This window comes from Canis lupus, chromosome 9, assembly GCF_011100685.1.
Source record: "Canis lupus familiaris isolate Mischka breed German Shepherd chromosome 9, alternate assembly UU_Cfam_GSD_1.0, whole genome shotgun sequence".
NCBI classification, from domain to species: domain Eukaryota; kingdom Metazoa; phylum Chordata; class Mammalia; order Carnivora; family Canidae; genus Canis; species Canis lupus.
In genome coordinates, this window is record NC_049230.1 from 1242742 (window position 1) to 1262270 (window position 19529).

The window sequence follows — 19529 nt, forward strand, 5'->3', positions numbered from 1 at the left end:
CACTTGGGTGATCTGCAAGCCGACCTTTTCCTCTCCCAGCCGCTGGGCGTGTAGGGCGGCGGGCCGGGTGCGGGCTTGCACAGGGGAAGCGGGAGAGCAGCACACCGAGGCGCTCACCACGAGGCTCTGCACACACAGCCGAGGCTCTGCACACACAGCCGGCGCGCGGCTCCTACGTCACGCAAAATCTGCACATATTCCCCCGGTACTAAAAAATATCTCCAAACCGGTAGCCAGGTTCGTAGCTTGCCTTCAGTTCCCTCCGCACAGGTGCCGCGCGGGGCCGAGCGCCGGGCCGAGGGCGGGGCGCGGGGGGGGGGGGCGGCACCTGCCGGGGCTCGGCGGCGCGCGCGGCTCATTCGGACACCTGCCGGCCTCGGGGAAGGGCGGGCGGAAGCGACCGGGCCGGCCGCACCGGGAGCTTCCGGATTAGGCTGCGAGGAGCGCCTCGGGGCCGGACCCCCCTCCGCCGCGCCGGGACCCGGGGACGCCCCGCACCGGAGAGCACCCGGCGCCCCGCGAGCGGCCCCGGCCCCGCCCCCGCGGACGCGCCCACGGAGGCCGGCTCCACAAGATGGCGGCGGCGCGCTCCCGGCGGCCCGTGCGCGCGCATGCGCCGTCCGCCCTCCGCCGTCCGCCCGGCGCGAGCGGAAGTCGCGTGACCCCGGAAGTGGCCGGCCGGGCGCGCGCGGGCGGGGCGGCGACGTTCGTCATTCCGTGCGGGAGGGAGCGCGAGAGCGGCGCGGTCGAGCCTCCGGTGAGCGGCGGCGGCGGCGGCGGCGGGCAGGGCGAGGCGGGGCGGGGCGGGACCGGGAGGGCGGGCGCCGCGGGGCCGGGGGTGCCGCGCCTTTGTTCGCGCCGCTCGCCGGGGTGGGCGCGGGCCTCCTCGGGGGCCACCGCCCGTGTCCCGCGGCGCCCCCGTCCGCGCCGCTGCTCGCCGGCAGACTGGCCGGCGCCCCCTCCCCGGGGATGGCGGGCGCGGCGCCCTCACGGCGGCGTGGTCCCGAGCACCCCTCCCCGCGCGGCGCGCCCGCCCGCCCAGATTGCGGAGCGCTGCGGAAGGAAGTGTGGGCCGCGGCCATCGCTCTCGGAGGATCCTGTCCCCCGCGGCCACACTTGGGTGGCGTCAGGGCGTGAGCCTTCTAGAGGAATTCCAGAGGAAGCGGCCGGGAGGCCTGGAACAGCGGCTGGCCCCACCCCGCCGGCGGCGGTCCTTTGTGGGGCTCGGGCCGCCCCAGGCGACCCCAGGCGGCCCGCCGGTCCGTGGGGACGGGCAGGCCGAGGTCTAGGGGGCCAGGGCCCCGGCCCACCTCCCGCGCCGCCCGGAGGACCCGAGCGGGCTTCCGTGTCCCGGGGCACGCTGTCCGAGCCGCCCGGGGCCAGGATCCCGGAGGAGGATCTTGAGACCATGTGGGCACTGCCGCGCTTCCCAAATCGTGGCTCACGTACCCTGGCCGTTGGAGAAGAGGTTGGCGGGTACTTAGGGCTCCTGGTGAGGGGCCGGGACCCACCTGTGGGACTCGGGCTGGCCGGGTCACCAGAGCTGCGCTGTGGGGACTTGCTTCCCTGTTAGAACCGGGCCCAGGGAGTGTGTTTGGTCAGGGAGACCCAGGAGGAGGTGTCGCTTGGGGAGAGAGTCTGGGCAGCTGCAGAAGAATCTCAGGACTTCAGAGGTGACCCCTCCCTGTCGGGGCTGGGAGTGCTGTCTTCTCCCCCAGGCTTGGGAGAGGGATGCCTGGTCTTTTCAAGGAGCGGGTTGCAGGCCCCACTTGGTTCTGGGTGCTCTGTCCCAGTTTCCAGCAGGTCCCCGAGGTGGGCAGGGCAAGGAGTGTGGCCCTCTCTGGGCCTTAGGAGCCTGTTTGGGGGGTGAAGCTGAGTCTGCAGTTGCTTTCCTCCCGAAGGCTTACATCCCCTTGTGCCCAGACAAGGGGCCGGGTTACCTGCAGAGGGCCCTTCAGTACAGCGCACCTGCACCAGCGGGGGGGCTTGCTGAGAGGCAGGAGAGGGAGATGTGCGTCCCTTCAGGCTGACACAGCCCTGTCCCTGCCCACAGGTGTCCCAGACCAGCTAGGAGTGAGCATGGCTGAGCAAGAGCCCACAGCTGAGCAGCTCGCGCAGATCGCAGCTGAGAACGAGGAGGATGAGCACTCTGTCAACTACAAGCCCCCTGCCCAGAAGAGCATCCAGGAGATCCAGGAGCTGGACAAGGATGACGAGAGCCTGCGCAAGTACAAGGAGGCCCTGTTGGGCCGCGTAGCCGTGTCTGCTGGTAAGTGGGCTGAGGCAGCACCAAAAGGGATGCTTGTCACTTCTGGGTTTCAGCCGCCAGCCCCACCCCCCAGCCTCCAGCAAGTGGGAGGTGGGGAGGCACTCCAACCCACTCTCCCTCCGCAGACCCCAACGTCCCCAATGTTGTTGTGACCCGCCTGACCCTGGTGTGTAGCACAGCCCCGGGCCCCCTGGAGCTGGACCTGACAGGTGAGTGGCATCACTGAGGTCCTCCCGCCTGCCACCCTGCTGTTTCCGCTGAAACTAGTTCTCGGAACGCGGGTGCCCCCTTGTGGGGGGCGCGAGAAGCGCAACCAGGAAGTCTGCAGGCTCTGGCTTTGGAGGGACCTGGGCGGCGGGTGGGGTCAGGGTGGGGGCCGAAGGAGCGCCAGGCGCTGCAGATGGGAGATGCTGAGGTGGGCAGCTTCCTGCAGCTGAGCCTTTTAGTGCAATCTTCTTGGGCACAGGGGACCTGGAGAGCTTCAAGAAGCAGTCCTTTGTGCTGAAGGAGGGCGTGGAGTACCGGATAAAGATCTCTTTCCGAGTAAGGCAGAGGCTGTGGGAGGAGCTGGGAGGTGTCGGGCCTGGAGGGCCCCACCGAGCTCTGCCTGGGTTCTCCCCCTGCAGGTGAACCGGGAGATTGTGTCGGGCATGAAGTACATCCAGCACACGTACAGGAAAGGCGTCAAGAGTGAGTCGGGGGTTGGCCCTGCCCCCGAGATGGCGTGGCACCACTTAGGTGGCCTGTGGGAGGGGGCAGGGTGGAGGTGGCCGCCCAGGGCTCTGGGACCAGGAGGGAGAGGAAGATGGTGGTGTGTGCCCTTAGCCCTGGTGGGATCGGGAGCACCGGTGACCAGTGTGTCTCCTGCACACAGTTGACAAGACCGACTACATGGTGGGGAGCTACGGGCCCCGGGCAGAGGAGTACGAGTTTCTGACCCCCATGGAGGAGGCACCCAAGGGTATGTTGGCTCGCGGCAGCTACAACATCAAGTCCCGCTTCACAGACGACGACAAGACTGACCACCTGTCCTGGGAGTGGAACCTTACCATCAAAAAGGAATGGAAGGACTGAGCCCTGGCCTGGGAGGCGGGCAGGCCTTCGGACAGACAGACGGACCTGTCTGACACGCCCCACCCCTACTGCCCCCACCCCATCCCAACCCCTTACCAAAGTGCTGACGGGTCTGCTCTCCCTGGCCTACCCTTCCCATCCCTCCCGGCCCCACCCCGCAGGCCCCAGCCTCCTCGGTGGTCTCGCCTTGCTGCTTCTGCCTGTGCTGGGGGGGGGAGGGGGGAGGGAGCCTCCAGGCCAGGCCCCCACCTCCCCTTCCGTACCCCTTCATGTTCCCCCACCTGTCCTCACCTGACCTGAGGCCCTGGCTTTTCCGAGGGAATCTCGTGGGGGTGCTCGGGTCCCTGTGGGCCTTCGCAGTAGCCCTGAATCCTGTTCTTTCTCTTCTTCCGGGGTGGGGGTGGGGTGGGGTGCATGATTCGAGGCCTTTTGGGGGCCAGCCACCCTCCTGCTTTCACCTGTCCCCAGTCAGTTCATCCATCGCTGTCCATAACCGTCTAACCATGATGCCTTAACATGTGGAACGTGTGCTGTGGGGGCCGTCACTAACCTCTAACCCCCCCGTGTCTGCATGAGCATGTGGTCTCCCCCGGTCCTTGCCCCCTCCGCAATCCCCGTGGCCCGGGGAGGTGTGTGGGATGTGCTGCTGCTGCTCCCCTGCCCACCAGGGCCTAGCCAGCCCCCTCCCCTGGCCAGGGCAGTGGGGGTGGCTCCAGGGGCTTGGGGAAAGCCAAATTGCCAAAACTGAAGTTGCCTCCATTCCCATGTGGGAGGCCAGGTGTCCTCACGCCTCTGCCTTCTCTGTCCCAGGGGGTGGTGCAGGAGCCCGGGGCCCCAGCACACAGCCCTCGTCGGACAGAGCCAGCGGCCGAGCCTTACTTGTCCCACCCGGGCCTGCCGGCCTGGTGTCGTGTGCCTGGTCGGTCAGTATTTATTGCCTCCATATGTGCCGTCCTCTGGGCCCCCTGGCCTGCCACCTCTGCCCCCAGGCTCGGTGCCACCATCCCCGGCAGGCCATCCCCGGACCCAGCCAGGACAGCTGCGGGACCAAGCCGCACAGTCGGAGCCCTCCCCTGTGCCTCCCTCCCCTTGCCTCCCTTGTTAGGCCTGGGCCTAGGATGTTCAGGAGCCTGACCCTGCTTCTCCTTTTCTGACCGGGAAATAAACTCCCCCAAAGGAGCCAGGGTGTCTGCTGCTTGTCTCTGGGGCGGGGGTGGGGGGGCAGCAAGGACCCACAGGGAAGTGCTGGCTCTTCCCTAGGCGGTAGCCACTGCCCCTATGGCCGTTGAAGGAGAAGGAAGGCTTTCGTACCAGTTTCTTTTTTTCTTTTTATTTTTTTTTTAATTTTTTTTTTTTTTTTTAATTTATTTATGATAGTCACAGAGAGAGAGAGGCAGAGACACAGGCAGAGGGAGAAGCAGGCTCCATGCACCGGGAGCCCGACGTGGGATTCGATCCCGGATCTCCAGGATCGCGCCCTGGGCCAAAGGCAGGCGCTAAACCGCTGCGCCACCCAGGGATCCCTCTTTTTTTCTTTTAAAAGATTTTTACCCATTTATGAGAGAGAGACAGGCAGAGGGAGAAGTAGGCTCCGTGCAGGGAGCCGGATACGGGACTCGATCCCAGGACTCCAGGATCATGCCCTGAGCCAAACCAAACCACTGCTCCACCCGGGCTGCCCGGCTTTCATGCCAGTTTCTGTGGCCAGTGCTTCATGGCAGGTGGAAGCCTGGAGTCTCCCCAAAGGGCCTGTGTTGCAGGGGTTCTGGGCCAGTGGGGAGGGGGAGGTGCAGGTGTGCAGCAGGCCTGTCTGGGGGGTCTGGAGCACAGGCTATGCGGAGGGAGTCCCCCAACCCCAAAGAAGGGGAACCTGGCTGGATCCCGGAAGCCTGCGCGAGAGGGAGGGGGACTGGAGGATCCCTGCAGCTGGGGCAAGAGGCTGGAGGGAAGTGGGTGCAGCAGGGAGCAGCCGAGGCAGAATGGGTGGAGTGGGGTTGATGGGAGGAGACTAGGGGACCCTCACTGTTTAGAGGTGCAGGAGCCGCAAGGGGGGAAACCCCTCCGCAGGGCCGTGGGGGCAGGGTGACCTGCCTCCTCCTAGACCACCCAAGGGCACCAGCAACTGCGCAGGCCCGGGATGGGGAGAGGCACATGAGCCACCCGAGCTCCAGAGACTCTGCCGTGTCGCCCGCTGTGAAACCTCTCTCCGTGGCCTGAAGTGGCTTAGGGTGTGCCGACTGGGGGCTGGGAAGCTGCCCTCCTAGGCCGCGAGGCCTGCCCCTCCGCTCCTGCAGCGGGGGCTGGGGCAGCCTGGTAACCCAGGTCCTCGCCGGGGCCCCCTGCTGGCTGACTCGTGCGGGTGGCACTGCCCGCTTAGTGGCAGCAGCCGCAGCGGGCAAAGAGCGGGCCCGCCCCCAGCCCAGCGCTGGAGCCTGCCTCCCGAGCCCGCCTCCCGCTGCCCCATCTTTCCCAGGCTGCTTCCTGGGAGGCCCAGGGCGGCCCTGCGCGGTCAGCACTGCTCTCCCCGCCGGCCCTCTGAGCCCCTGACACGTGAACTGGGACCCTACCTGCCCCGTTGTGCAGGCTCCCTGCCAACAGCGAGGACTTTGTGCTGGCTCCGCCCCGGGTGAAGGGCGATGTCGGGTGGTTCCCGCAGGACTTATATGACGTGTCTCTTGGGTCCCAAGTCTAACCTGATTTTCCTCCTGGCTCCACACAGAACCTGGGAGCCAGGGCCTGTGGTCCTCTCTCCTCCCGTCCTCTGCCCGTGTCCCCCAGGAATCCCCAAGCTGCCCCCTCATCTACTCCCAGATGGGCCTCTCTTCCTTGAGGAAGTGCCAGTGGATGCCAGGTCAGGACCTCTGATGGGACCGACTCATTCCTGTGACTTAGTACAATCTCCATGCCCAGCACTGTTCCACTCCAACCTCAGGACCCCCTCCTGCCCCCAGGCCGCACTCCTCACTGTGTCCCAGAGTGCACACTGGGCTGGCTGTGCTGGCTGTGCGGTCCTGCCCCACTGGGACCCTACAGTCAGGAGCCGACCCCTCGACCCCTTGGCTACACGTGGCCAGCGAGCACTTCCTGGCTGCCATGAGCCTGCTGGTGACTCCCTCGAAACCTACCCTGTCACAGACTGGGAGGGAGCTTTACTCTGAGAACTCTTATTTTTGAGAATAGTATTTATCAAAATGTCAGTCAGTACTTCAAATGAGATTTAATGGGCAGCTTCTCAGAGAAGGAGAGACACCTGGAGGATGCCCTGGAGCTGCTGTGCTGGTCCTGAGAGGTGCCAGAGCCACTGTCACAAGGGCACATTCCAGTGCAGGGCCCCGGGTACAGGGTGAACAGCCTCAAGGCCTCTCTCTGGAGCTGCTTCTGGAAGATACGTGAGGGGACCCTTGGAAGGAGATCCATACCAGGCCTCCCCTCCAAGCCGAGGCCTGCAGAGGTGTTCAGTGAACCTGCCTGTGTTCCGAGACCAACCCCACAGAAACTGGGGATCTCGGGCCTTCCCCAAATCAGGCCTCCTTCCAACTTGGAGGACCCCAACATTGCTGCTCTTGCACAGGTTGGCACAAAGCCAATTCAAGAGGCGCAGGCACCCTGAGAAGCACACAGTGCAGCCAAGATACCAAACACTGTGCCCTGTCCAGGCCAGAGCCCTGCTTAGTCTTTGCTCTTCACAGGACATGACTTGGCCTTGCCACCTGGGCTGCACTGTCATCACCTGCATCAAGGTGTGTCAGCTGCCCTTGGCTACATGGAAGCACAGACTCAGCTACCAGAAGGCTCGGTCACGGCCGCAGCTAGACCCTTGTCTGGTTTGTTCTCCCCTCAATCCCAAAGTTCTCATTTTTTGTCAGACAGTATGCTCCAGGGTGAAGCTGCACCAAACCATCACATACTCATCAACCAACATCATGGTATCTTAAATCTCTTTGCTCTGTCCCCAACAGCAGGAAAAAACAAAGCCGCAACATGCAGCCATCTAAACACTGGTCTTTATGAGTGCCTCTGAAATCCAGACAAGGTACAAATATTGCTTATATCAGACCCAAAATTGTGGTCTACACAATAAGGGTTATGGTAATCACAAAAACGTCGGAAGACACGGCAGCAGCCATGAAGCAACTGCCACCCGTTGGAAAAAGCAAAGGGGACTTTGCTTGCCATTAGTTACGAAGAGCTGTCATTCATCCCTTGAGCTGCAGGGCCAGGGCCCCACTGAAGCTGGGCTGAGCGGCAGCTGCCAGACACGTGTGCATAGCCCTTGCGCCCGAAGCCCCAGCAAAGCCCCAGCTCAGACGACACAGGGATCCGGGCAGGTGCACCCCCTCTGCTGACCCTTGCTCTAGTGGCACGGGGGGCAAGACACGGAGAACCTGGTCTTGACCTTCAGGAACTCGCTGAGTGGAGGGAGCCCCAACAGGAGGTGAGAGAGCACGGCCTCACGAGCCAAGGCAGCAACAAAATGCGAACTCTGGAGGGTATAAAGGCACCTTTTTTCCTGTGTCTGACCGTTTGTGAAATGAGGACGTTAGGACAGCCAACGTGTACATTGAGCGTGGGCGTTTCTCTCCTTCCTGCCAAGTTATTAAATTGATGATTAGTCCTCAAACCAGTGGTGGTGGCTCTTTCGTAAGAGAGGAAGCCAATTAAACGAAGAGGAAGGTTTCCTGGAGAAGAAAACGGCCCGTTCAGAGAGCGGGGGCGGGGCGGGCTGCTGGGACGGGGGGGGGCCAGCTGACTGGTCTAGCGCGGGGCCAACGAAAACAACGTGAGCCACGCTTTGCACGTTACTTTGTCATTTTTAGTTTCCTAGAACCTAGTTTAAAAAGAAAAAAAAAACCACACGGCTAAAATGGAGTATTTTCAGTTAACCCAATGCATGCAAACTACCGATACGTGTCCACACACGCATCTCGGGGATCCCCGTCCTGCCTCCGAGTCCCGGCCGGTGCTCCGTAGCCTCGCGGCCGGCGGGGTCGGGGGAGCGGCTGCAAGCGCGGGGCCTCCCGCCGGCCGGACACTGGCGGCGCTCGGGCCGCTGCCCCGAGGCCCCGGGAGCACGTCCCCGCTTCCGAGCCCGCAGGGGGGCCGGCCCCCCCCACCCCGGCCCCTCTTGCTGACCCCGCTCGGCATCGGCCTGCCCCCCGCCCCCCTGTCCGCGGCCTCCGCAGGCACCGCCCGAACCTCACGCGCACCGGAAGTTGCGTTGCCCCAGCTTCCGGCTCGCCGAGCGGATGTGTGCGGGGGGAACGGTGTCAGTTACGGGCAAGCCGTCCAATCAGAATGCAACACGAGGGGTTTCAGAGGCGCAGGCGCAGCCCCGCCCCTAAGCCGGGAACTCCGCCCCACTGCCACGTTCGACGAAGGATCGCGCGGGGCGTGCGCGCCTCTCTAGGCCAATCAGGAGCCGCGCAGCTCCGGCCGCCGAAGGTAGCAGCCAGTCCACACCCGCGGAAGCCGAGGGAGAAAGCCACCAGTCACAAGTCGAGGAAGAGAAAGTTCTCCCCCGGGAGCCAATGAGGAGCCCGGGAAGACTGCGAGCGCGAGCTCCTCGGCCAATCCCGGGCGAGGCCGAGGGCAGCGGCCACGGCGATTCCGAATCCGGGGTCGGGGGCCAGGGCGGGCAGCCAATCCGAGCGCCTCGGAGGCGGGCCCCGGAGCCCGCCAGCCAATCGGGCGCGGGAGCGGGCGGGCGCGCGCGCGGCGGCGGCCGGGCTTATAGGGGCGGGGCGGGCGGCGCGCGCTCTCGTGGCCTCGCTGTCCCGGCGGCGCCAACCGAAGCGCCGCGCCCGCTGCCGACATGCTGCGCCGCGCTCTGCTCTGCCTGGCCCTGGCCGCGCTCACGCGCGCGGGCGCCGCCGCCCCGGAGGAGGAGGACCACGTCCTGGTGCTGCACAAGGGCAACTTCGAGGAGGCGCTGGCGGCGCACAAGTACCTGCTGGTGGAGTTCTGTGAGTGCCGCCGGCCGGGCCGGGCCTGGGGGCGCGGGGGCGCGGGGGCGCGGGGCCGGGGCGGGGCGGGGCCCCCAGGGCTGCCGGCGCTCCCCGCCCGCGGATGCACGGGCCGCGCGCCGACGCTGCCCCGCGAGCCGCTGTCAGTCCCGGGGGCGCCCCTCCTGCCCCGGGGACCCAGCCCAGCGCACCGCCGGCCCCGTGCCGCCCGCCAGCATCACCAGCCCGGCCCGGGCGGAAACCTAGAGCCCAGCGCCGCCCCGGTCGGCTGAGCGGCGGCCCTGCCCGGCGCCCCGAGCACCGGAGCCACAGCGGCGTCAGGCCGCGTGCACACCCGCCCCGCACACGCACGACCGGGTCTCGCTACGTGTGCAGGTGCCGCGGCGCCGGCCTCCTAGTCCTGTGCTCCCCGGGCCAGCGCAGGGGCCCCTGCCCTTGCCGCCTGCAGGTGCTCGGAGGGTCCCCCGGAGTTTGTCCCGTGCTGTGACGGGGCGCGGGGGGCGGGGGTTGGTGTGGCGCTGTCGTTCGTGGCCTCTGTCCCGATATTGCCTAAGAGCATCGAGCTATCAGCTCAGCCCCGCGCGTTCACAGGGGGTTATCTTGGCGAGTAGATAAGGTTTTTATGGAAGGAAGTGCGCACAAGAAGGTGAGGGGAGCGGTGGAACTTGGTCAGTGCTGCTTCCTAGCACCCCGCTTGCTCTTCCAGACGCCCCTTGGTGCGGCCACTGCAAGGCTCTGGCCCCCGAGTACGCCAAAGCCGCCGGGACACTGAAGGCAGAAGGTTCGGAGATCAGGCTGGCAAAGGTCGATGCCACCGAAGAGTCTGATCTGGCCCAGCAGTACGGGGTCCGTGGCTATCCCACGATCAAGTTCTTCAAAAACGGAGACACGGCTGCTCCCAGGGAGTACACAGGTGCGGCCGCCACACTGCCCCTAAGTGCCTGCAGGCCGCGCAGGGTACCTGAGGGGCAGGAGGGGCCCTGTCCTCGGTCCAGTCCGGCCTCTCCGGCTCCCGGGAGGAGTATTCCCAATCCCTGCAGAATCTTTTGGGTGGAGGAGGGCAGCCTTTTGGGGTGGATAGCAAGCTGAGGCTGGTCCTACGATTGACCCTGAGGAGAGAAGGGCTGGGGCCCCTGGGACCTCACAGAGCAACAGGTGTAGCTAACCCAGGTGTGCCAGCCGGCGTCAGTCACCTGTCACCGAGCTCAGACGCAAGGCCAGCTGGGTGCCGCACGAGCCCAGCCCTCGTGGCCACCTCTGGGGCTGCCTCCTGGGGGCTGGGCTGCGCTGTGGCTCATAGGTAATGACGAGAGGAGAAACTTTTGTCTATAGAACCGGTTCTGTAGCTCCCTGTCAGAACGCTCTGGAGCAGCAATCCTGACGCCGGTGACTCTGGTCTGCATCTTAGGCTGCTGTTCATTGTTCCCACGTTCACTTGTGGAACAGGAAGCGCAGAGTTGTCACGATCCCGTCGCTGACACGTAGCTTTGAGAACAAAACAGCTACTCCTAATTCCACTTGTAACTGATGACTCAGCTTTGAACTGCCACTTAGGAGAATCCTTTTTAAGTGTGAGCTTTCACAACCTTTCTCGCGTTGGACCAGCGAGCCAAACTGAGGGGACCGGTGACTGGCCTCAGTCTCAGGAGGAGCAGGCTCCTAGCGCTTCGTTCGGTCTGCCCTGTGGCACGCAGGTGCATGATCACGCTCCCTCCCTAGTCTGGGAGGCACATGTAGTAGGCCACAGCAGCCACAGACAGGGACACCTGCCTGAGTGGCCTGGATGCCCAAGGCCAGCTGTTGCTCAGCCTGTTGTCACAGGGAAAGCTGGTGTTCATCTGACTTTCCAGCCTTTTTTTTCCCCTTTTTAAAAAGTTGCACTGCATCTTTATGATGAATGAGGCCACCGGGGGAAAGTGTGTGTTTAATGAGTTTGAAAGACCGGGAAATTGAAAAGATGTAAAGGGACTGGAAAGGGAAAAGGAGTGGTAGCCCTATTGCTTGGCAGTAGCCGCTGCCTTTCCCCTGCTTCAAACTCAGTCACAGTTTCTCATGTGCTCAAGAAAGCGTTTTTAGCCCTAGAATTTGCACAGGTGTGTAGACAAGGTGGCTCTTCTGTGGAAAGAGAATATCCTGCCTTGGTTTTGGCAGAGAGCTCAGGATGATGGGCAGGGAGGGTGGGCCTGGGTTTCAGTAGAATGTGCATGTGTTTGGGTGCAGCTGGCAGAGAAGCTGAGGACATTGTAAACTGGCTGAAGAAGCGCACAGGCCCTGCTGCCACTACGCTGCCTGATGGGGCCGCCGCAGAGGCCTTGCTGGAGTCCAGCGAGGTGACCGTCATTGGCTTCTTCAAGGTAGAGGCTTTGGAACTTCATTTCGGGCCTTCCCCCCCCAACACACAACCACCCTTCCCCATCGTCATTGGTTTCCCGTGGCCTGGGCAGCGGGCTGTCCTGCTGCTGACCCAGGCAGGGAGCCTCAGCGTCTGGGTGTCTGGCCACCTCTGCTTCTTCTTCCCTGTAGGACGTGGAGTCGGACTTTGCCAAGCAGTTCTTGTTGGCGGCAGAGGCCATTGATGACATACCTTTTGGGATCACGTCCAACAGCGACGTGTTCTCCAAATACCAGCTGAGCAAGGATGGGGTTGTCCTCTTCAAGAAGGTGAGTGCCACCCCACCCCCCCCGCAGCCCCACCCCAGGTGAGATGCCGCGGCCAGGGGCTGCTTTCCTTATTGCTCGCAGCGCCCGAGGACCTTGGCCGGGCGGTGCTGGACCGCCAGCTGGACTCATCGAGCACCTGTTTTGCAACATCAGACCTGAGGAGCCACTTACAGTGGCCTTCAGACTTTGCGCTGTGGGTCCTTTGTTCTGGCTTGTGTGGCAGCACCAGGGCTGATGAAAGCAGAGCCACTCTGGGGTCTTAGTTCTCTCTTTTTTTTTTTTTGTTTTAGTTCCTCTTTAAAAAAAAAAAATGTTATAAGACACGTAGCAAGGTTTGCCATCACGATAGTTTTAAGTACATGGTCATAAGTATGTCGCATCAACGATGTCGACACTGCTGTGTGACCCTTACTGTTTCCATGACCTTTGGGCTCACCGGAAACCGACTGGAGTCTCGCCACTGCTGGCCCGGGCCCCACGGTGTGGCGAGCACGGGTCTGGGACCGGTGCATTTCGGTTGCTTGCGCCATTGCTGGGACGTGGCCTGGCTTACGTGTACGGTGTTACCACAGGGCCTCGTGTTTCTGGATTTTTATTTTAGCCACCAGGCAGCCAGGTGGGCTGACTGAACGGCCTTGCTGGGGAGCACGGCTGTCCCCACGTCGTCCCTGTGGGTCAGCAGCATGTGGCTCAGCACAGGCAGCGGAGGCGAGGGCGGGAGGCGTGTCTTGGGCATGGAGAAAGGGCAAGAAGATGGCAGGTGTAGGGCTCCCGAAAGGTGGCGCACCCCACGGTCCCGAGGGGCACCGGTCTCTGCCTGTGTGTGCACCCCACGTGTGGATCGGGCAGCTGTGTAGTGAGGGCAGCCTCTGGCACAGTGCCCGGGGCTGCTGGGAGGGGCGAGGGTGCCTCCTGGTCACACTCCTGGACCCGGGACACCACAGCTAGGGGGCGCTTGCTCCGGTGTCCTGGCTGTTCCGCTGTTGCCCCTCCCCGGGAACTCCACGTGCTCTTCCCGAGGCACCGATCCTCACAGCACTCCCCGGAGACAGCGGAGTTGCTAGATTAGCCCATCGTTATCACACAGGGGTCCAGGAGATCCCAGTTCCCAAGTGAGGGGAGCCCGTGGGAGCCCCGGGGGCCGGGGCGGGAGGTGAGAGTCCTGGGTCCTGGGGTGGAGGCTGACGGAGGGGGAAAGTTTCTCTGAGGCCGCCAGGGCCACACACCTTGCTGGGTCCTCACACTGCTTTCCCATCGCCCTGAAGTTCCAGGGCACCAGTTTTCACGCAGGCCCCGTGCTGCTCCATGTCCTTGAAGGTCTATGGAGGCGGCGTGTGCGGGAGCTCAGCTGTGGGCCGACCGACAAGTGCTTGCTTCCCGTTGTCCATGTGCGCTGGGCACAGCCGGGCCCCTGGGGCTGGGGCTGGCTCGGGGGCAGCCTGGAGCATGAGCCTGGCAGAACCGGGGACTTGGTGTCGCGCAGGTCAGCGGTTGCCCCACGGGGCGGGGGGCTCAGGTCCAGCCCCTCCCAGGTTCCTGCAGGGCCACCCGTCTTCTCCACGTGACGCCTTTGCTTGTTCCTTCCTCCAAGGTCCAGTTGCGCACAGTGCGCTGGGTCTGCCTGTCTGCCCGGGGCCGGGTGCCTCCCCAGGGGACAGGGCAGATGGGCTCCAGGAGTGGCCAGCTGCCACTTGCCGGGAGGATGGAGGCTTGGGTCATGGGTCACTGCCGGTTGGACGGCTGGTTTGAGGGCCACTTACCTGTGTCTTTGTCGGGTGTTTGCTGTGTTTGCCTCTTTCTCTGAAGCGGGCAGATCAGGAGGCGCTGTGGGGCCAGCGTCTCCACTGCCTGCAGTGTCAAGCCTTCGGGCTCGTTTGTCTCTGGGGCCTCGTGGAGCTAGTTGCTGCGGCCGAATGAGGGCCAGTCGTCTGCTTTTCACTCAGCAGACCGCGAGCGTAGTGTGAGGTGGCAGCATTGCTAAAAGGTTGCATCTCGAGGCGGGTGCACGGGGCAGCTCTGTTCCTGGGGCTCCCAGCATGAAATCGGGGAGGCTGCTGACAGGTGGGGGTGGAGATGCGGTTCTGGAGGAGGCCGGGCGCTGGCCTAGTGCTTCTGGTCACCGCAGCGGCACGCCTGGTGGGCCTGGCCTCCTGGCCTTGGCTTCTCCGCCCCCTTTCGCTCTTCTCCGTCCCAGGTTTGGGAAGACAAAGGCTTTGGCTTTGCCCGCCGAGGCCTAGGCCTCGATCTGGTCTAATTTAGCAGCCCCTGTTGTGCACCAGCTAAATCCCAGGCTCTACGTGTAATGGAGGGAGCAGGGAGTGGCCACCTGTTCTTCTAGAAGTTTCTTTAGGGAAGCATAAAGGGAAACGTCTAAGATGAAAAGAGTAATTTGTCTCGGGTCTGATCTGAGAGTCCAGAGGGAATGAAGAAGGCAGGCTCACCAGTACCCTCACTGGGCAGGGCATCAGCCCATCTGCGGCAGGGGGTGGCTTCTGTGCGCCCCTTCCAGAGCCCCCCTTGAGGGGGCTGCAGGCCCCCTCTTGGGCCTCTCTGGTCAACAACCACGGCCTCCCACCCTCGGGGCTCCAGGACTCCTGGAACTCTTCCATGTTGTTGGGGATCCCGAAGAGCTTCTGTGGTTGTGGATTGATTATACCTATTGATTTTTATTGGGCCACAAATTAGAGAAGTGTCTTAAACAGTTTGTTCATCCAGGGTCACCTGACTGGCTCAGTCGCTGGAGCAAGCGACTCCTGATCTCAGCCACATTTTGGCAGAGGAGCCGACTTAAATCCCTTTCATCTAAAATAACATTGTATGATCACAAGTAACAGTCTTGTGAAAGTCCCTTTTTCTCCAGACAACTGCAGCTGAGTGGTAAGAGTGTTCGGTTTCTGCCAGTCTCCTGGCCGACCTCAGCGTGCGGGATGTCCTCCATCCCTCCGCTTCCATCCAAGGGCACGGTGTGCTCAGGGGAGGGTGGGAGCAGGAACTTGCAGCTGCTCCCTAGGAAAGGCCGCACCATTCCCTTGGTGTCCTCCCCTTGGTGTCGCTGTTGCCTGGTGCCCTGGAGGATGCTGCCCTCTGCAGCCCTCCGCTGGCTTGGTTTTGTGGACAGAGGCAAGTGGCTTCTGCTCCCATTGCCCCCCCCCCCGCCCCCCAGACGGGAAGGTGCGGGCTGCCCCGGTCGCAGGGAGGGTGGCACAGGAGGCTGGGGGCTCCAAGGCGCTCACGGCCCTCTCTGCATCCACAGTTTGACGAAGGCCGCAACAACTTCGAGGGGGAAATCAGCAAGGAGAAGCTGTTGGACTTCATCAAGCACAACCAGCTGCCACTGGTCATCGAGTTCACAGAGCAGGTGCGGCTCTCTAGTGGGTCCTGTGCCCTGAGAGTGGGGTGGCGCCCCAGGAGAGGTCCTGGCCCCAGGGATCCCCAGGCGCCGAGTGTGTGGTGGCGGCATCATAGCTGTTGAGAGAACATCCTGTGTTCGTGGCTTGGTCTGTGGCTCAGACTCAGTAACCTGGGTTTGTGACACAGACGGCCCCGAAGATCTTCGGAGGGGAGATCAAGACCCACATCCTGCTGTTCCTGCCCAAGAGCGTGTCTGACTACGACAGCAAACTGAGCAACTTCAAGAAGGCGGCCGAGCGCTTCAAGGGGAAGGTGAGCAGCCTGTGCGCCCGCTTCCAGCAGCAGGGTAGCAGCAGCGTCCCCGCTTTCAGGACTGCAGGCGGCCACCCTCGGCCCCCCACCCACCGAGCCATTTCTCCCCCCAGATCCTGTTCATCTTCATCGACAGCGACCACAGTGACAACCAGCGCATCCTCGAGTTCTTTGGCCTCAAGAAGGAGGAGTGCCCCGCTGTGCGCCTCATCACCCTGGAGGAGGAGATGACCAAGTACAAGCCAGAGTCGACCGAGCTTACGGCCGAGAAGATCGAAGATTTCTGCCACCGCTTCCTGGAAGGAAAGATCAAGGTGGGGGGCGCCGCACGTGGCATGGGGCTGGCCCTGGGCCTGAGCCGAGGGTCCCGAGGACGGGGCGCCGCATGGGCATGACCCCTTTCCAGGCAGCGCTGGTCCTCGGGGCGGGGGGCGGAGGCCCGGCGTCCCTGACCTCGGCCCACCTGCCCTCCAGCCCCACCTCATGAGCCAGGAGCTGCCTGAAGATTGGGACAAGCAGCCCGTCAAGGTGCTTGTCGGGAAGAACTTTGAGGAGGTCGCTTTCGATGAGAAAAAGAACGTCTTTGTGGAATTCTGTAAGTGAGGGGCCTGCAGCTCCCTGGTCTGAGTGCCGGAGCGCATGCACACTGGGGGTGGGTGGCCCAGGGCCTCAGCGCCGTTCTCTTTCAGACGCGCCGTGGTGTGGCCACTGCAAACAGCTGGCTCCCATTTGGGATAAGCTGGGAGAGACGTACAAGGACCACGAAAACATCGTCATCGCCAAGATGGACTCGACGGCTAACGAGGTGGAGGCAGTGAAAGTGCACAGCTTCCCGACGCTCAAGTTCTTCCCCGCCAGCGCGGACAGGACGGTGCGCCACGCGCGGGCCCGGCAGGGAGGCAGGGAGGGGGAGCTGCTGGCCAGCTCCCTAAGTCTCCCTCTCCCCCTCCACAGGTCATTGATTACAACGGTGAGCGGACACTAGATGGTTTTAAGAAGTTCTTGGAGAGCGGTGGCCAGGACGGAGCTGGGGACGATGACGTGAGTAGGAGCCAGTGGTCGATGGGCCCTAGCCAGTGTCTGGGGATGCGCCCTGTGGTCCAGGGGCAGGCCTGCGGGGGCACCGTGGGAGGCAGGCGTGTGTACCCGGGCTGGGGGGAGCTAATCTCCAGATGGGTACTCCGTATGTAGGGGTCCTTAAATGCTGGCGTTTGCTCATGGCAGCTGAGACGTGTCCCGTGAGGCTCCCTGCTAACTGGAGCTCACATGCTCTCCCCAGCCCATCGGCTGAGGTCTCCCACCAGACGGCAGCTTAGGCCTGTCCATGTTGGCCTTGGGCAGCTGTGGGTGTGCCCGGGCCAGGGGGGCTGGCATAGGGCTGGAGGCCCACAGTAGCAGCAGGCCCGCCAAGACAGTGCTCCGTGAAGCCGTGGTGGGCTGTCACCGAGCTGCAGACCCTGGAACCTGGGGTTCCACACATCCGCTCGTAGATACCAGAGTCGGCTGCTTCTGTCCTGATGGCCAACCTGTCGGGGTGCAGGGCATGGCTGCTGGCCGAGCTGTGCCACCCTCCTGACGGGTTTCTCCACTTCCTTTCCTGCGTCCTCTCCCGCAGGATCTGGAAGATCTGGAAGAAGCAGAGGAGCCTGACCTGGAGGAGGAGGACGATCAGAAAACTGTGAGAGATGAGCTGTGAGGCAGAGTGCAGACCTGGGCACCCCAGACACGACCCCCACGGCTGCACGTCCAGCAGCACGGCCTCTGGAAGCCCGCGGACCCTCACCGGGACGAGGGAACACCGATCGGAAATGCAGGGAACTTTTCTGAAGCCACACTTCATCCTAACATACGTGTAAACTTAGGCCCGTCTCTTCCTTCTGCTTTTCAATTTTTGGAAAGGGATTTATCTCCAGGCCAGCCCATCTTGATGGGCCGTTTTTTTTTAAATTGTGATGTACTTTTTCGTACATGGTTTTGTCCAAAGTGCTCGTTAAAATGTCTTGGGATCTCATGCCCGTGAAGCCTCCTTCCTGTTAGGTTTATACTCTCACTTTAAAAAATTCCATTTGTGGGATTTTGAGACATTTTTGGACGTCAGGGTGTCTGTTCCACTCTGGCCGGGCCTCCCTGGAGACTCCTGTCCCCTGTGTGGGGAGGGGCTGGGCCGGGCTGGACGGGTCCCTCCCACCTGGTGCCGGTGTTGCCGTGACTGAGCATGGGTCTCACATTGTTTGCTTAAATGGAGACTTTGGATCTCTGTCTCGGGGGGCCTTCTAGAAACGACTGGAGGGGCGGTGGGTGCTGGCTGAGCCCGGATGGGCCCGGGCAGCACCCCTTCCCCCCCAAGCTGGGCTCCCCGGTGCTCTGACTCCCAGGGTAGCCTGAGGCCTGCCCCAGGCAGAACCAGAACCCTCCATTTCCAGGCTGGGAAACGGCCGAGGGTGCTTGAGCCGAACCACGTGCAGGCCGTTCTTCAGCCATTTCTACCACGATAGCAGAATTGAACACATTGGCCAAATAAAGTTGAAATTTTACTACCTCTTGTCTCTATCTTAGGAACTCTCCAGGCCACGGGGCATGGGCTTGGGTTGGGCCTCTCCTGGTCGCATCATGCTTACGGGAGCCACATGAGTGTCACGGGTAGTTTGCTGTGTCGTCACCAAGTGGAGGGCATTGCCTGCCCTGGGGGCTGCTGTGGGGCCGCGTCAGGTGGGGTGGGTGGGTGTCCTGGCACTGTCCTTGGACCCCTGGCTGCCACGTGTGTCCTGCTCCGTGCTGCTCCAGGACCCAAGGTGGCCCTGGTCTGTTGCACCAGAGCAGTCTCCCTGCCATCGTGGGGTCCAACAAGAAACGGGGCACACACTCCAGGGTGGGTGAGTCGAGGGCATTGCCGTGCTTCACCAAGAAGCCTTCACAAGCAGGATTGTGGGTTGAAATAGCAAGTTACCCAGTTTTGTTTTGCTTTTTTTTACGATTTTATTTATTCATGAGACAGGCAGGGACACAGAGGGAGAAGCAGGCATCATATAGACAGCCTGACGTGGGACTCGATCCAGGGTCTCCAGGATCACGCCCCGGGCTGCAGGTGGCGCTAAACCACGGGGGCTACCCTAAATAAAATCTTTAATTAAAAAAATGTTAGGATGCTAATGTTAAAACTGAAAAGGAGGGCAGCTCCGGTGGCACAGTGGTTTAGTGCCGCCTGCAGCCTGGGGTGTGATCCTAGAGACCCGGGATCGAGTCCTACATCGGGCTTCCTGTGTGGAGCCTGCTTCTCTCTCTGTGTGTGTGTCTCTATGAATAAATAAACAAAATCTTAAAAAAAAAAAAAAAACTGAAAAGGAAAAATTTCTAAAAAAAAAGAAAAAAGAAAAAACCTCAGCTTCCTTGGTTCACACTGAGGACCGTCGGAATTGGTTTTCCTGCAGACGAAGCCACCGGCCTAGCTGCAGTCCTGGGCACATGGGCCTTGTGAGCCCGACTGACTCCTCGGGCCCTGCTGCCCAGCCGCACCTGTGGGTCCCCCTCGAGAGCAGGAGAGGAGCCCCACACGGGGCTGGCGGGCCTTGGGTAGCCATCTGTCCCTGACAGCAGCACCCCCCGGGTCTTGGTATCTGCCGCTCTCAGCTTGTCTACAGGGGCAGGAGGGCCACCTGGTGATCTCCTGGGAGGGGGACGGATGTGGACATACAGTCCACCTTGGGTCAAGGACAGCGCACGTAGCTAGGTCTCTACAGAGCCCTGCCTGTCACCGCACGAGTCCCCCAACATCTCCAGCCCTGCCCGCCCAGGGCGCTGATGCCCGTGTGCCGGGGGGGCTTCGAGGTGCCGGTGCCTGGCTGGAGACTCCACCGTAGGACGTGCCATGGACATGGCTCTCCGGCGTACTCTGTTCACTG

General features: G+C 62.6%; 3 protein-coding genes across 4 annotated transcripts; 2 read left to right on the forward strand and 1 right to left on the reverse strand.

Annotated features, from left to right (window-relative positions):
- Positions 1-628: 628 nt before the first annotated feature.
- Positions 629-3524, forward strand: ARHGDIA (Rho GDP dissociation inhibitor alpha). 2 transcript variants are annotated; one of them, XM_038546071.1, is made up of 6 exons: positions 629-757; positions 2054-2269; positions 2395-2478; positions 2736-2812; positions 2896-2959; positions 3144-3514. In XM_038546071.1, the coding sequence occupies exons 2-6, from the start codon at positions 2080-2082 to the stop codon at positions 3341-3343; spliced, it is 615 nt and encodes a 204-aa protein (XP_038401999.1). In that variant the 5' UTR covers positions 629-757; positions 2054-2079; the 3' UTR covers positions 3344-3514. The 2 variants fall into 2 exon arrangements, with proteins under 2 accessions (XP_038401999.1, XP_038402000.1); XM_038546072.1 differs by lacking the exon at positions 629-757 and adding an exon at positions 1331-1468 and having other exon boundaries at positions 3144-3524.
- A 1378-nt stretch (positions 3525-4902) lies between these two features.
- On the reverse strand, positions 4903-8966 carry LOC119873207 (myosin-1-like). The gene is made up of 2 exons (XM_038546309.1): positions 8551-8966; positions 4903-8022 (listed from the first exon to the last, which is right to left on the reverse strand). Exon 2 carries the CDS (start codon positions 6142-6144, stop codon positions 5056-5058), a length of 1089 nt encoding a protein of 362 aa, XP_038402237.1. The 5' UTR covers positions 6145-8022; positions 8551-8966; the 3' UTR covers positions 4903-5055.
- Positions 8967-9112: 146 nt separating this feature from the next.
- P4HB (prolyl 4-hydroxylase subunit beta) lies at positions 9113-18167 on the forward strand. The gene is made up of 11 exons (XM_038546310.1): positions 9113-9306; positions 10013-10219; positions 11527-11660; positions 11830-11967; positions 15221-15325; positions 15505-15630; positions 15744-15944; positions 16105-16225; positions 16320-16501; positions 16585-16671; positions 17246-18167. Exons 1-11 carry the CDS (start codon positions 9156-9158, stop codon positions 17324-17326), a joined length of 1533 nt encoding a protein of 510 aa, XP_038402238.1. The 5' UTR covers positions 9113-9155; the 3' UTR covers positions 17327-18167.
- The last annotated feature ends 1362 nt before the right edge of the window (positions 18168-19529 follow it).

What these genes read in the sequence shown, in the direction of transcription:
- ARHGDIA (XM_038546071.1), top strand. Translation starts at nt 2,080, where the DNA reads ATGGCTGAGCAAGAGCCCACAGCTGAGCAGCTCGCGCAGATCGCAGCT. An exon ending in CCTGGAGCTGGACCTGACAG is followed by an intron (nt 2,479 to 2,735) that starts GTGAGTGGCATC and finishes TCTTGGGCACAG; the next exon opens with GGGACCTGGAGAGCTTCAAG. An exon ending in GTACAGGAAAGGCGTCAAGA is followed by an intron (nt 2,960 to 3,143) that starts GTGAGTCGGGGG and finishes TCCTGCACACAG; the next exon opens with TTGACAAGACCGACTACATG.
- LOC119873207 (XM_038546309.1), bottom strand. Translation starts at nt 6,144, where the DNA reads ATGAGGGGGCAGCTTGGGGATTCCTGGGGGACACGGGCAGAGGACGGG.
- P4HB (XM_038546310.1), top strand. Translation starts at nt 9,156, where the DNA reads ATGCTGCGCCGCGCTCTGCTCTGCCTGGCCCTGGCCGCGCTCACGCGC. An exon ending in GAACGTCTTTGTGGAATTCT is followed by an intron (nt 16,226 to 16,319) that starts GTAAGTGAGGGG and finishes GTTCTCTTTCAG; the next exon opens with ACGCGCCGTGGTGTGGCCAC. An exon ending in ACGGAGCTGGGGACGATGAC is followed by an intron (nt 16,672 to 17,245) that starts GTGAGTAGGAGC and finishes CCTCTCCCGCAG; the next exon opens with GATCTGGAAGATCTGGAAGA.